Raw genomic sequence first — 15,208 nt, forward strand, 5'->3', positions numbered from 1 at the left:
TTTCACAAATATTGGACTACTAGAACACAAATAATTGCATGCACTCAATATATTATCCAAAAAAAGAAAATAAAAAAGGATAACAATCTATAAAGATTGTCTTCCAAATATTCTTCAATTATTAAAGAAATCAATGATACATTCTCTCTTTATATAGGATAAGAAGATCATCCAAGTGATGATTTCGAAGATACATTTATAAATCATGTCATTTTCAAGAAGATTTGTTTGTTGACCATTCAAAAATGTTTTCTAATAACCTAGTCATTAAAACTTTTAAACAACAAAATCTTTTAATAAAATTTATATAAATACAAACTATTTTTAGTATAATATTATTTTATTAATGAAAAAGGAAAATACAATTACAAAAGTTATCATAGTTAAATCCCTGCTACTACTGTTATTACAAGAAACACTATCACTATCAGTTACATTAACAACTAGTTGGGGAGACTGAAGCCAAATCTAATATAGAAGAAATTATAAGCTTCTCTTTACTCACAACACCGAAGACTAGCATTTCTTCTAGGTTGTCGTTGCGGCGTCACGGGGCGTTTGTTGTCCGGCTTTTTACTCTCGGTCTTTTAACGTTTTAGCTTAGTCCTGATGTTGGCCTTATTGGTTTTCGTCTTCCCTATAAAATATTCCCTTGCGGTCCGGTCTTCTTCTCTGCTCTGGGTTATAATTTATATTGTTTTGGTGTGGCTTTCTCCTTTTTTGTCGCTGTTTGTGTGCTTGGCTTTTGATCTCGTTCCCCCCTCCCCTTTTCCTCGGCGTCTTCTCCCCGGGTCAGACCGGTTTCTCGTCTCCCGGCCCCTCCCCCTTTTTTATCACGTGACAGATTTACTGTTCTTGCTCAAGACGGCGGAGAAACATCCACCGTCCGATTTTAAATTGGATCAACACCGTTGAAAGTTATTGATTCCTATCCAATCATCAACACAGGAGAGTAAAGGTCAATCAATCCCCGTAACAACTTTTGAAATCCAACGGTGGATTTGCCCTGTGCGCTGAGTTGACGGTCGATGCCTTCCCTTAGTAGAATCAACGGTTGTTATTATCTAGTAATGGCGGGAAACCGAATTAGAAGACAGCTAGATATTTTTATTATTGTTGGGTTGGAAAAAAAAAAAGTGTGGGCCCGTTTGTCGTATAAGACCACACAAACCACATTGATGGGCTCTAATGGCAGATAAAGACACAGACACACCTTCCCTTATGTGGGGCCCACTCTTCGTCGACGAAATCCCGGTACCCGATACGGGCGTTACGGCTCTTGACGTTTCCTTTTCCGTTTCTTTTTCCATTTCTTCCCCCTTTCCGCCTTTTCTTCTCGTTTTTGGCTTTTCTTCTTTGCCGTTTTCCAGCTGTAACCTTTAAATGCACGTTGAAATTACAGGCACACCCCTTTCCTTTTCTCTAAAACCTGTTTAACTTTTAAAATCTAGACTAGATATGGTAGGTGACAATAATATTAATTAATAGTAACGTCTTGAATAGTCCCAACTACCCCCACTATTCCATTGAGAGTATCTATTTACTAGGGGCTATTCTTGTCCACAAGGGTGTTTCCGTCTTTGGAGAGCCACTAGTCAAACGGTCAAAGCAACTTGTAAACTCACCAAAGACCTCACCGCTAGTGGTATTGTAAGTTTGTAACACACTAACACGCTAAGCTCGGAGCGCAGCATTAGGAAGATACGTGGCGGTTCCTCATTGGCTGAAATGAGGTCGTCGGGATTCAGAGCAACAAAGGAGAAAGTGAAGAACCACAACCCCACGGTTTTTTCTCATTTCCTGCTCTTTTAACTCTTTCCCTCTTTTTCTCTCTTTCTCTCTCTCTTCTATCTGTGTTTTTTTGTCCTGTAGATTTCCTAATCTTCTTTGAGGTTTCGGATATTCCGATGCTCGATGAGTTCGATTGCAGGTTTTCCAATGCATGATCTTATGATATCATGCAGAACAGTTTTCTGATTATCGATTCATCGGATTCATTTTCCTTTTTCGTTCTCTGAGAATTCATTTACTCGGGGAGTGGAAATGTTAGAAGCAGTTGAGAGTTCTGTTAATGGCAGATTTTCACAGTTGCAGAGTTGCGGAGAGAGTAGTGAAGAGGAGCTATCTGTGCTCCCTCGTCACACTAAAGTCGTTGTCACTGGTAACAATCGAACGAAATCCGTGCTAGTTGGTCTTCAAGGCGTGGTGAAGAAAGCTGTTGGCCTTGGCGGGTGGCATTGGCTGGTAACTTCTATGAGGAATTCTTTTTTTTTTTTTTTTTTCTTTCTTTCTTCCCTTTCTCTGGTAAATCATTGCAAGTATGCATTTAGGTTTTCATTTTATGTGCTTTTAGCAATGTGGGATACTAGGTTGTGTCTGGTTTTGAATATCTGCTATTTGGTTTTCTTTACTACTGATAATAGTTATTTATAAGGATTAGATGCTTACTTCTCTTGTAATTTACGGGTGAATTTTGTATTGCTATCCTTTGTTCTATTTTATCCAATTACGATAAATTTGTAATTTTGCTTTCTTTTTGAGTTTTTTTTTTAATTTATTTTTTGGACGAATTAGATATGTTTTTAAATATTTACTCTTTTGGATTCAATCTTCATGACTTCTTCTGTAATGGCTTTGAATTGCATGTTTTCCATTATGTGGATCTGGCGGATTTCTTTTTTAAATTAAAAATTTTTGTTCTTCCCAAGGGAGCAAATTTGTTAGGAGTCCGTATCAAGTCTTACTGAATTTCCTATTTTAACTTTAACTATAATTTTCTGAACTATTAATAGTTGTTCTTGTGAGTTGAGTTGAGTTTCATCCAATAATAATGATATTATTTTTCGGACTAAATTTCTGATTATTCATTCTTTTGTTAGTTGACTGTTGATTCAGGATCTTACGATGTTCCTATTGGATAATTTTTAAGCTTTTTCCTTTCATTTCTCGATCGGTTGGTTTTGCATTTTTTCGTTTTGTGGTTGAAATGAGTTACATGGAATGCTGGTGTGTTATATTTTGGTTTTACCGGTCCTTCTGCAGATTGTGGAAATGTACAATGATTCAATGGGTTTGAGATTTGACTTACTGATTTTAAGTTCTTTGCATGCTACTTCCTTCAAGCTTGATATACTTTCATTAATGTTTTGAATTACAATCGAAGGTTTGTATTTTGTATTTCTCTTGGCGTATGGATGGAATTTAATAAGTTTTTTGGTACTATTTATAAGGTTTTTTACCTGTTATATGTCTGAGATATTATTTTTCTCATGGGCAACAGCTTAATGTTTTTGTACAGTACTTGTTTTGTATAAATAGATATTGAGTTTGGTTTTGTGGTTCATAAATTCACCTGTATCCCATTTGTTTCTTGGGGGCAGTCTACTCTTTCTTTGTGAATGGTTCATACTACAATCCATTTTGGAAGTGTGGTTCTAAGTTTAGTGCCACTGTGAACGTGTGAGAAATGGTTGAGCATTGTTGGGCCTCATGTCTTTACCTGAATTATTTCTTGTGTTTGAATGCATGACCATCTACATGGTCCGAATATATGAGTTCTTTTGAAGTCTCTAGCATGGTGTCTCTAGCATGGTGGCATCCTGCTTAGTCTAACCATTTGCTTGTCTACCACAAGCTGTAAATTTTAACTAGAAAAACAGATTAATTTTTTTATTTGTCTCCATGCCTGGGATATTTATGTCTTAATTTGGTGATCTCCATTTTATTTAATCTCACTAACCTGTAAACAATGTGGAGTACTGAATATCCGTTTTTATTTTTTATTTTATGTTTCAAGTATCTATTCTTATGTCCAGTCTCTGTGTCTACCATCTAGTCTTATGTCCAGTCTCCGTGTCTACCATCTATCTCATATTTTATTGTTCAAAATGCTTCAATATTTAATTGGAATTTGTTGATGTCTAGAAAACGTACTTCTTTGCCATTGTTTGGGTTCTTTTGGGCTATTCTTGATGTTACTGTAATTCACAAACTGCAGGTGCTTACAAATGGTATAGAAGTGAAGTTACAAAGAAACGCCCTTAGTGTTATTGAAGCTCCAACTGGTCACGAGGATGATGATGAACTCGAATGTGAAAACATGCAGTGGAATGGTTCAGATATGGGTGAGCATACTTAACTTTTAAAAACATACATTTTCATATTCTTTTTTTGGCTTCAGTTGATTGCCATATAATTACTAGGCTCTTTGATGGATGGCCCAGGTTCATAAACAAAACACCTGGATATAGTGTTTGTAGAAATATGAGCTTTTTCCTCTTATGTGTGTGTATATCTCGGATGCTAATGGTCTAGTTTAAGGTATCACAAAATTCTGTCTGGATTATGTTCATGTTTTTAGTTTTTCAAGAGGATAAGGGCTCAAACAAAATTCACTTCAAGAAAAGAGTGGGGGGGGGGACCTGAAGGGTATAGTGACGATGGTAAAAGTTAGTGGTCTTAGAATTTTGTCGTTCTTCTATTGCAGTTGTCATTACAACGATGGTTGTCTTGCAGAACTTACTTTGGATGGAAGAAATTGTGCTTGTTACATAGGATTCTCCCAGTCTCCTTTATTTTGTTCCTTTTTACTATTTACTAAAGTTGGTTGGCCCATCTTTTGGTACCTTTACTTTTTTAATCACTGTTATGCCCTCTTTTTGCTCCCTCTTTCAGCATCTGATGACACTCAGAAATCTCATAGACCCAGGCATCGGTCACAGAAGTCTGGTGGGTCATCTCAGAAGTCTATTAGCCGGTCTTTTTCCAGTGATTCACAATCTAAAGGATCTGTTTCACTAGCCCAGAATGCCACGGTATGCGATGATCATGTAACACTTTGCCTTTCTACCCTATATGAGGTTCAAGGTTTATCAGTTTCAGTAAATTAATCTACTGTTGTTATGGCTATTTTTAAACGTTTTTGGTTATATTATTTGCAGAAGGTTGACCTCAGTAAGCTAGAAATGGCTGCATTATGGAGATATTGGAGACATTTCAACCTTGTGAGCCAAATTTTCATATAATGTTAAATATGTTGGCACTCACAATAATTGATATGATAGGAAAGAAAATGATATTGATTGCTCTTAGTGACAGCAGCATGTTTATTCTAAACTAATATTTCTGTTTTCAAGGTGGATGCCATTCCCAACCCATCAAAGGAGCAGTTGATTGATGTTGTTCAGAGGCATTTTATGTCCCAGGTACCATTCTAAAACCTCAGAAAATTTTCATTTCTGAGCAATTTTAGGTAACTCGTCTTGGACAATATTGACTTCTAAATATGTATATTTTATAATTTAATTAATATTAAAATGGGTGGCTAGGGTTTAGTGTTAGCATTTGATCAAATTAACTACATCAGAGTATGTTTTTATTAAGATAGGCTTGGATGTGTGTGCAATTGATTCTGAATCTGTTGTCTTAACTTTTAAGCAACCAAAGGTCTGCTTTTAATGTTTGCTATCTTCTGATGGATGAAATGAAGGTTGAGTCCTTTAAGTGGTGATCTTCTTCATTCATTAATTGGAACTTTGAAGTGAAAAAGATGACTTGTCACTTCATGGACCCCATCTCTAGAAACAGAAAAAGAAAAAAAGTAGTGGATGACCCTTGGGTAGCTATGGTCTTTTATTTGCCAAACTTTGCTTTAGGAACGTAATATTATGTTCTGTGAGGGCTTGCAAAAGGGACTTCTAACATGTGAATGCCAATTGCTTCTCTTTGTTCTGGAAAGCAATTGGATGAGTTGCAGGTACTTGTTGGGTTCGTCAAGGCTGCGAAGAGACTGAAGACTGTCTGCAACTGACCTTGATCCCATGGAGACTTGTCATTTTGTTGACGACACTAACAAAAACTAGCATCATGCCCTCTTCCTATATAGTATGTAGTAATTTCTTGTAACATATTTATCCTCTGGCTTGTTATTCCTTTCTCATTTTCTTAGTGAGTTGGGTAGTTTGACTTATATCTGAGTTCAAGTAGTCCCAGTATGTAGATATGTAATGGTGAACTTAAGAAGTTTGTGTGCCCAAATACACTAGCCTTAGTGCTGTATCGACTCTTTTGGAAACTGGGTTATTTTAATGTATATTTCTAGTCCTCTTTTTAAGCATCTAACAGGTAAATGTGGAAATGAAGTGGTAACTGTGTATTCTGAGGTCGTATTGCAGGTTCTTACCCCTTTTTAGCAATTCTAGCTGTTAAAATGGTATGTTGAAGAGCAGTTTGTTTTTGGATTCTATTGGCTTCTGCTTTTAGAAACCAGATGGTATTGCCAGTTTCTTTCTTCTTTTGTTTCACTCTATCGATTGAAATAAAATATTTTGTTGAGTTCAACAATGGTAGGTGAATCAATGATGGGTTGTATTACATGTGTAGAAACAGTGAGCAGGGAGTGTTTCTCAACACTTTATAATTAGCATTCAAGCAAAGATGAATAAAGTGTTAGATTAAGAAAAAGAAAGGCTTAATAGTCAATGGTGCTAGCTTTTCTAACAAATTAAGTGGTCTGATAGATCATTCAGATTTGGACAAGCCAGTGATAGATTACATAGAGCCAGCCAGAACTCTGGAGAGAGAACATATGAAAAGGGACCTCCAATGAAAAGAAAAAAATTTGAGTGGTGGGATCTCGAGGAAAATTTCGGGGTGGTTCTCTATAATATCCTCCCTAGTCAAAAGGTACAATGAGCACTCCAAGACCCACTTTGGGTTCTCTTTCAAATACTTTGCCGTCCAGCTTTTAATCTCTCTTATTGTTGGGATTGTATCCTTCAAATCCAATGATTTAAGTGTTCTTTTTTCATTGACAGAAAGTTGATTTCGATTGTTTATCTTCGATGAAGGGAAAGGGATTAAACATCATCTGTTCAAACCCCCCCCCCCCCCCCCCCAAAAAAAAAAAAAAAAAAGAGAGAGAGAGAGAGAGAAACAGGTACTTCTAGTATAGGGCTTCTTTAGCCTGGTTCCTCTACCCTTAAGGGCGGGTGTTGTGTCATACTTTTGCTCCATCATCATGCATATTGGGGAGATGCAGTTTGTCAAAGGTGGGTTTCCTTACTGTCAACATACACATTAGGGAGGTACAGTTTGTCAAAGGTGGATTGAATATGTGGTAGAGAAATGTCAGTTTATAACATTATCCTCAACCATAGAAGATCTCAATTCGGCTCTTTTCTTGTGCATGATTTTGAAAGTCAATCCTCTTTATAGGTTACCTATTGATAGAAAAATAAATAAAATTACATTAGTGGGTTAGTGGTGGTGTTGGTTGTGGAGAGGTGAAATTCGGTATATTAATAAAACTACAAACTTACTATTTCCTCCATTCAAACTTTATAAATAGGTCCTCTCCCTCCCCACTTGCAGGGATATCCAGGATAGAACCTTGTTAACAATGATGGGGAAGTGTGTTCTATTTCTCTTTCTCATGCTTTCTCTTCAGTTTCCCATGCTCTTCTGCATCCGTCCCACCATACTTAACACCCCAGTTCATACCCCTAACCCTCACCACCACACCACTTGTACCACCTCCTCCACCACCACCACCACATGTAGGAGTCGATAAACCTCTACAACCTGTTGCACTTGGGGCATTCTATTTCCTCTCTCCCCCACCTCCATCAAATGCAAAACTCAATAAACCTCTAGAACCTGCTGCACCTGGGGCATTCTATTTCCTCTCCCCTCCACCTCCACATGCAAAACCCATTAAACCTCTACAACCTGCTGCACCTGGGGCGTTCTATTTCCTCTCCCCTCCACCTCCACATGCAAAACCCATTAAACCTCTACAACCTGCTGCACCTTGGGCGTTTTATTTCCTCTCACCTCCACCTCCACATGCAAAACCCATTAAACCTCTAAAACCTGCTGCACCTGGGGCGTTCTATTTCCTCTCACCTCCACCTCCATCACAGGCAAAACCTAGTAAACCTCTAGAATCTGCTGCAACTAGGGCGTTCTATTTCCTCTCACCTCCACCTCCATCACAGGCAAAACCTAATAAACCTCTAGAATCTGTTGCACCAGGGGCGTTCTATTTCCTCTCACCTCCACCTCCATCACACGGAAAACCCAATTAACCTCTACAACCTGCTCGCATTTCCTCTCCCCTCCACCTCCACATGCAAAACCCATTAAACCTCTACAACCTGCTGCACCTTGGGCGTTTATTTCCTCTCACCTCCACCTCCACATGCAAAACCCATTAAACCTCTAAAACCTGCTGCACGGGCTTCTTTTCCTCTCACCTCCACCTCCATCACGGGCAAAACCTAGTAAACCTCTAGAATCTGCTGCAACTAGGGCGTTCTATTTCCTCTCACCTCCACCTCCATCACGGGCAAAACCTAATAACCTCTAGAATCTGTTGCACCAGGGGCGTTCTATTTCCTCTCACCTCCACCTCCATCACACGGAAAACCCAATTAACCTCTACAACCTGCTGCACCTGGGGCGTTCTATTTCCTCTCCCCTCCACCTCCACATGCAAAACCCATTAAACCTCTACAACCTGCTGCACCTTGGGCGTTTTATTTCCTCTCACCTCCACCTCCACATGCAAAACCCATTAAACCTCTAAAACCTGCTGCACCTGGGGCGTTCTATTTCCTCTCACCTCCACCTCCATCACAGGCAAAACCTAGTAAACCTCTAGAATCTGCTGCAACTAGGGCGTTCTATTTCCTCTCACCTCCACCTCCATCACAGGCAAAACCTAATAAACCTCTAGAATCTGCTGCACCAGGGGCGTTCTATTTCCTCTCACCTCCACCTCCATCACACGGAAAACCCAATTAACCTCTACATACTGATGCACATGGGGCGTTCTATTTCCTCTCACCTTCACCTCCCTCCGCACCCCTCCTTCAAAATACATATTTATCATCAGTTTCTTGTGAGCCGGTCCTGCATTTGAGTGTAATCGATGTCCCTTACATACTCTTATGAGATTAGCAAAGTCAATCATGTATTAAACTTCGCTTATTTTATTTTAATGTAAAATGACTAATTTTTCCTTGACATTGTTTCTCTAAAGAGTCCAATTTCTTGTGACCAAAAGCTGTAATTGATTAGATAATGTAATCTACAATATTTCTTTTGCAATATTTTGCTTGTTGACTGAATTCTTTATTTCACAAATACAAAATAGGCTATAATGGGCAGGTGCCAACGCAGAGCTGTTCTAGTGGTTGAAACCTACATTTCTCAGTGAAGAGGTCGTGGGTTGAACTCTCGCTGAGGCATATTAATATTCCCATCCCCGGCTTAATAAAGCCCCTTTGTACAAAAAAAAAAAAAAAAAAGTTTAAGTCGATAGCCAACGTAGAGCTGTTCTAGTGGTTGGTTTTGGTTTTGGTTCGACTCTCGCTGAGGTATATTAATATCTCCATCCCCGGCTTAATAAAGTCCTTTGTACAAAAAAAAAAAAAAAAAAATTTTAAGTCGATACGATGGAGGCTTTAATTAAAGACTAAGGATTAATATTGCATTAAAGTGAAGCTAATGTTCTAGAGACATTATTTTGTTTTTGGTAAAATGATGGTCTAGATTGCAGACCTTGAGTGCTATGTCAATGGCTGATGGGTTTGTTTTCTTAGGTTGCGATTTGCCAGTTCAATCGGTCAAGCCAGAGTTTTGAACGGTTTCCGGGTCATTGATGGTCCGATTTAAAAAGAATCCAAATATTCTAGGAACCCTGCCATTGTTGCATTCTCCCCAATATTCTCACAACTCTCAAACTTGCCCTGAAGAGTTGAGGAGTCCAGATCAGCGACCTGATGGGAAGCACTTTGTGCTCCCCTCTTGTTGACCCCCAATATTAGGGGGGGGCATAGGATATCATTGTGGGTCCATCTCCTTATTCTTTTAGGGCTGTTTGGTTATTTGAATCTAGAGATTTCAAATCTCTGGATTCATGAATCTGAGAATTATACCCGTTTGGTTATAAAAATCTCCAGATTCATGAAATCTAGAGATTCACCTTTTTACACTAAAAACGTGAATATGTAGATTTATGGGTAAGGGGTGAAATCCAGAGATTTCAAAAAAGCTATACATTTGCACATTCACAAAAATCACGATAATCAAATAGTTTTTTAGGATGAATCCACAAATTTCATTCCACAACCAAACATTTAATTTTAAAAATTATGACTCCATAGGTTTGAAATCTCCAGACTCATGTAACCAAACAGGCCCTTAATCATTTTTCATTTATGGGCCCATGTGATTTGGTGGTTAAAAAGTGTAAGGAACAAAGTGCTCATCAGGGGAGATGACTATCAATAGGTTACCTATTTTTTATTTTCAGAAAAAAATTCCTCTTGTGCATAGAAGTGCAACACCGCAGTTTGACGTGTAATTTGCTAAATAGAGGGCAGAATTTCCTGATGAAAATATCACTTTCGACCTGAGAGTCATTCTAAATCTGGTACAGAAGCAAACCATGGTTCCTATCAGATTCACATTAACTAATAATTGAAGGAAATCATTTCCTACCATTAAGAGAACCTAAACAATATATCACCGTTTCAAGGTTAATCAGAATTTCTGTACATGCAAATGATTTACTAGTTCTTCAATCTCATTATTCACAGAATGCCTGGCATGAGCTAGCTGGTAAGGATCAGAGGGTAAGAAAGGCGATTTCTCCTTCCCAAACTATTCAATTTATTAAGGAATGAAGGCTGATTCACAGATGGGTTTCTCGTTATGGACCAATCCAAGAATCACGTTACTGATTGGGTTCATTTGCAGCAAAAAAAGAACTTATCTTTTGTTGGAGATTTTCCTCTTTTAGTAATTTTTTTTTTAAATTTTTATATAGATAGAAGGATATGATTAGGTCTGAGCCTCAAGGGTTGACATGAAATGAAAGTGTTCTGAAACTTGGAAGATTTGATTTGAGATAAGAGTGGATATATATTTTCTTTTGGTAAGAGATAAGAGTGAATTGGAACTTGGAAGATCTTGGTGGAAATTTTTCCCTTACATAATCTGTAATAACCATTCTAGGAATTCTTCTTGTGGTGGTGCACAGTAGAGAATTTTTTTTTCTTATTTAAGTTAAATCTATATTTAACAACCAATAAGTGTATTTTGGATTATAAATTCAATCAACATGATGAAACTGGATGACAAAGTAAGGCCTTATTTTAAGTAAAAAGAGAGACTAGCTATGGAGGGTACAAGAAAGATGAGAGCAATTTTATTGGTGTTTTTAGTTATGTCATTTGTGGCTTCCTCACAATGTAATTTCTTCGGTGACCTGAAGAAATGCTCTGAGTGCATCCAATGCCTACTGGTCAAGCATGAAATTCTCGCATGCATATCTCCTTGTTATAGCTGTATAACGGGGTCTAAAGCTTCGCATAATTTTGAAAAAAATTTCCTTTGCCCCAGCAATTGTGCCCAATCTTCTTGCTCCAACTACATGAATGGTCTCTCTCTCTCCACACACACAACACACATATATTATTGCTTGACACAGTGAGATAACTTGTAATTCTTTGTATTGCAGATGAGGTGAAATTAGAAGGGTGCGTGACTTCTTGTTCCAAAAGCTGTAGAAGCTATACTAAGGCAATCCACTGAAGAACATGCAACACCATATATGAGAAACAGTTGGATTTGGGATCAATGAATAATGTAATGATGATAATAAAGAAGCCTTGATACATGCATTAGAAGGCTATTTAATTAATTTAAAGGGTATTCCAATTCATTTGGCAACTTGTTAAAGCATTTTGTTCTCTTATTTTTAAATTAGACGTTTGGTTTCATTCTTCCATCTATGTTAGTCACTAGTTTTGAAAAGCTTACCGTATTTCTACAGGAAATCATAGGTGAGATAGCTTAGAATCCTCTATTCTCAACCAAAGCATAAACAAGCCCTTCTTCTCATCCCTTTTCAGGAGTTCAAACCATCATAGTTTGATCTATAATATTAGGAATTGATTAGATGTTTGGCTGCGAACCTTGTAAGGTTCATGTCCATCTGAATTAGATTGGACTAAGGTTCTCCCCATGCATAAGAAACATGAATGCTATCCATCAAGAATTTCATAGTAATAAAATTTTCCAAAACCCCAGAGGCAACCTTTCAAGCTTTGTAAGTTTTCATAGAGATTTGTAATATTCACATAATCTAAAAATTGAACATTTTTAATAATTTTTTGTTCATCTCACCATCCCATTATTATAATCAGACATTTTTATTTTTTGGTGGAGTACTTATAACTTGCTAGATTGTCCACTTTTGTTCCTCTTTCTTTTCTTTCCTTTTGTGTAACGAGGGTCTTTGAGTGAAGGTGTCGATCGGGGTCAGAATGTTGAGGGCCAGGGTTTGGGGGGGGGAGGGGTTTTTTTTTTTTCTTGTTTTTTTTTTTTTTTTTCCGTGGCGGGGGGGGGTCTTCTCCTGTTTTTGCTCTTTTAATTGTATATCTTGCATTTTCCCTTATGACTTCCTTCCGCGGGGGGGTATTTGTTTTGAGTTTCCTATTATAATATTTTAATCTACATAGATCTCTTATTTATAATATTATATTATAATTATTTTTCTTGTTGTAAATTTTCTATTCTTGATAGATCTCTCATTTTATTGTAATATTTTCATTCTAAGGAGGTTATTTTCCTGATTTGTGTATTTATGTTTATATGTACAAGTTGCTTAATAATATACACACGAATATTTCAGCCAGAAAAAAAATCCTTTGCTGTGCGCAACGGAGCAGCAGAATAGTAGTGACACGTGTAATAAGCTAAATAGAGTCCTGAGATTAAAGGATTGGTTTCTAAGTGGAGAAAACCCATTTTTATGCCCATTCTATAAAAAAAGGGGTTTTAAAACCTGAAATTCACATGATTTCTCCCTCTCGTTTGAGACTATTGAACTTCATCTTCTTCCCTCTCACTCTCTTTCCTCCATTGGTTCTCCTCCTCCATCTCTTGGTTTCTTCTTCTTTGCTATTCCTCAACTGTACATTTTGCAACATTCACCATAGAACAACGGAGCATGAATTGAGATAACAAAAATTAACTGAATTTCCTGAGGGAAAATTTCATTGTCGACTAGAGAATAATTCAAAATCTGGCACAAAAGCAAACCATGGTTCCCTTTGGAATATCAGAATCATATTAAGTTATTAACTAACATTTGAAGGAAATAATTTCCCGCCATTAAGAGAAAATAAACCATGTATCACTGTTTCAGGGTCCATCAGAATATTCCTTACATGTATATAATTTACTAGCGTATTTCTTCAGTCTCATTATCACAGAATACCTGGCATGAGCTCGCTGGTAAGGATCAGAGGGTAAGAAAGGGGATTTCTCCTTCCCAAACTTGTCAATTTACTAAGGAACGAGGGCTGATTCATGTATAGGTTTCTCATTATGGACAAGGATCCTGCTATGGATGGGGTTCATTTACAGCAAAAAGGAACTTTTTTGTTGGAGATTTTCCTCTTTTGAGTATTTTATTTTATTTTTCATTATGGACAGAAGGATATGATTAGGTCTAAGTTTCAGATTGTTGACTTGAAATAAGAGTCTTCTGAAACTTGGGAAGATTTGATTTGAGATAAGAGTGAATTTTCATTTTTTTTTGGTAAGGGATAAGAGTGGATATGAACTTGGAAGATCTAGGTGGAAAATTTTCCCTTACATAATCTGTACTAACCATTCTAGGAATTTGTCATTAGCTTGTGTAGGTCTTCCAACATTCCAGTAATGTCTTGGCGTGTGATTTGCTTCTGTTGCTGTAAAAGTCGATAAAGACAGATAGAGAAGCATGTATAACAAATGTTTTTTTCTTCTTCTTTTTCTTCCTTATTTAAGGTAGTTAATTAATTTCATTCTTTTATTTGGTATAATACACATGTCGTCATGTACTGGTGTACGTACTGCTGTGCACAGTAAAGAGATGTGTATAACACAGAAGATTTTTTTCTTTTTATTTTTTTTTTTGTACAAAGGGACTTTATTAAGCCAGGGGATGGGGATATTAATATGCCTCAGCGAGAGTCAAACCCAAGTCATTTTCACTAAGAGGTGTTGGTTTCAACCACTAGAACAGCTCTGAGTTGACGATATTTTTCTATTTCAAAGAGATGATTTGGATCCTACTTAAATAAATAAAAAGAAAAGAAAAAGTGCTCATCAGGATGATCTGGATCTGAAGTTGAGGATAACTAAATCAAAAGAGAATTGATTTAAGGAATGTTATAGAAGAAGAGACGAACAATTCAAAACGAAACACAGAACTGCACATTTCAAGGTAAAACATCACTTTATTATCTTTTTTGATTCTCACTTAGACAGTATTTGACATGATTTTTGCATTTTTTATTTTTATCTAAATAAATAGAAATTACAGTGTTTAGTACAATTTATACAATCTATTTCTATTTAAAAAAGTTGGAAACATAATCAAAAGTCAAAAACCAAGGCTCCACCGATTTTTGATTTTTACATGAAAATCACTTTCATTTGTTTTTGCGATTGTTGTTAAAGACATGTGACTCAATGACTCTAATGGTTATATTACATTTTTTTTTTTTTAATTTCTACCATTGTCATGTAGTATTACATAGGGATCTGAAGCTTCACAATCTTCTAATGGATCATAAAACAATGACGCTTAAAATAACAAACCTTGGATTCGCTCGAGTAGTCATTGTTCCACTCAAGAAGTACACAAACAGATGTTGACCCTCTGATATAAAGCTCCTGAAGTGCTTCTTGGAGCCACACATTACTCAACACCAGTGGCTGTGTGGTTTGTGGAGAGTCATTTTTGCTGAACTGGTCACTAATCAAGCGTTGTTTCCTAGAGATTCTGAACTGCAAGAACTGTTTCATATTTTCTGGTTAATGGGTAATCCAAATGAAGAAGTTTGGCTAGGAATAAGCAATATTATTGAACTGGCATGAGTGTCTCAATGGAGCTGAAAAATCTGGCATCAGTGGTTCTTAATCTAGATTCTAATGGATTAGATCTTCTCTCGCAAATGTTGTAGTATGAACCCTCAAAGCTGATTTCTGCCAAGAAAACTATTGAGATCCATACTTTAATGATCTTGATAAAACATATGTCCAAGATTTCACAGCTTTTTGCCTGTCCACATTCCTCTTAAAGCAGGACCTGCTAATATGTATTTTGCTTTCCTCAAGCATTATTAGGCTCACTGTGTTAAACTAG

The 15,208-nt window shown here is 37.0% G+C and overlaps 1 protein-coding gene and 1 pseudogene across 1 annotated transcript; both read left to right on the plus strand.

Moving 5' to 3' along the window:
* Positions 1 to 1,795: 1,795 nt before the first annotated feature.
* Positions 1,796 to 6,832, plus strand: LOC149017812 (histone deacetylase complex subunit). Its single transcript, XM_089152146.1, has 6 exons — positions 1,796 to 2,244; positions 3,998 to 4,124; positions 4,675 to 4,814; positions 4,941 to 5,003; positions 5,136 to 5,204; positions 5,738 to 6,832. The coding sequence occupies exons 1-6, from the start codon at positions 2,044 to 2,046 to the stop codon at positions 5,807 to 5,809; spliced, it is 672 nt and encodes a 223-aa protein (XP_089008272.1). The 5' UTR covers positions 1,796 to 2,043; the 3' UTR covers positions 5,810 to 6,832.
* A 7,700-nt stretch (positions 6,833 to 14,532) lies between these two features.
* LOC149017813 (cell division control protein 2 homolog D pseudogene) lies at positions 14,533 to 15,208 on the plus strand (annotated as a pseudogene).

The sequence above is a fragment of the Hakea prostrata genome, chromosome 4 (assembly GCF_041222555.1).
Source record: "Hakea prostrata isolate BN-2017 chromosome 4, UWA_Hpros_2, whole genome shotgun sequence".
Lineage (NCBI taxonomy): Eukaryota > Viridiplantae > Streptophyta > Magnoliopsida > Proteales > Proteaceae > Hakea > Hakea prostrata.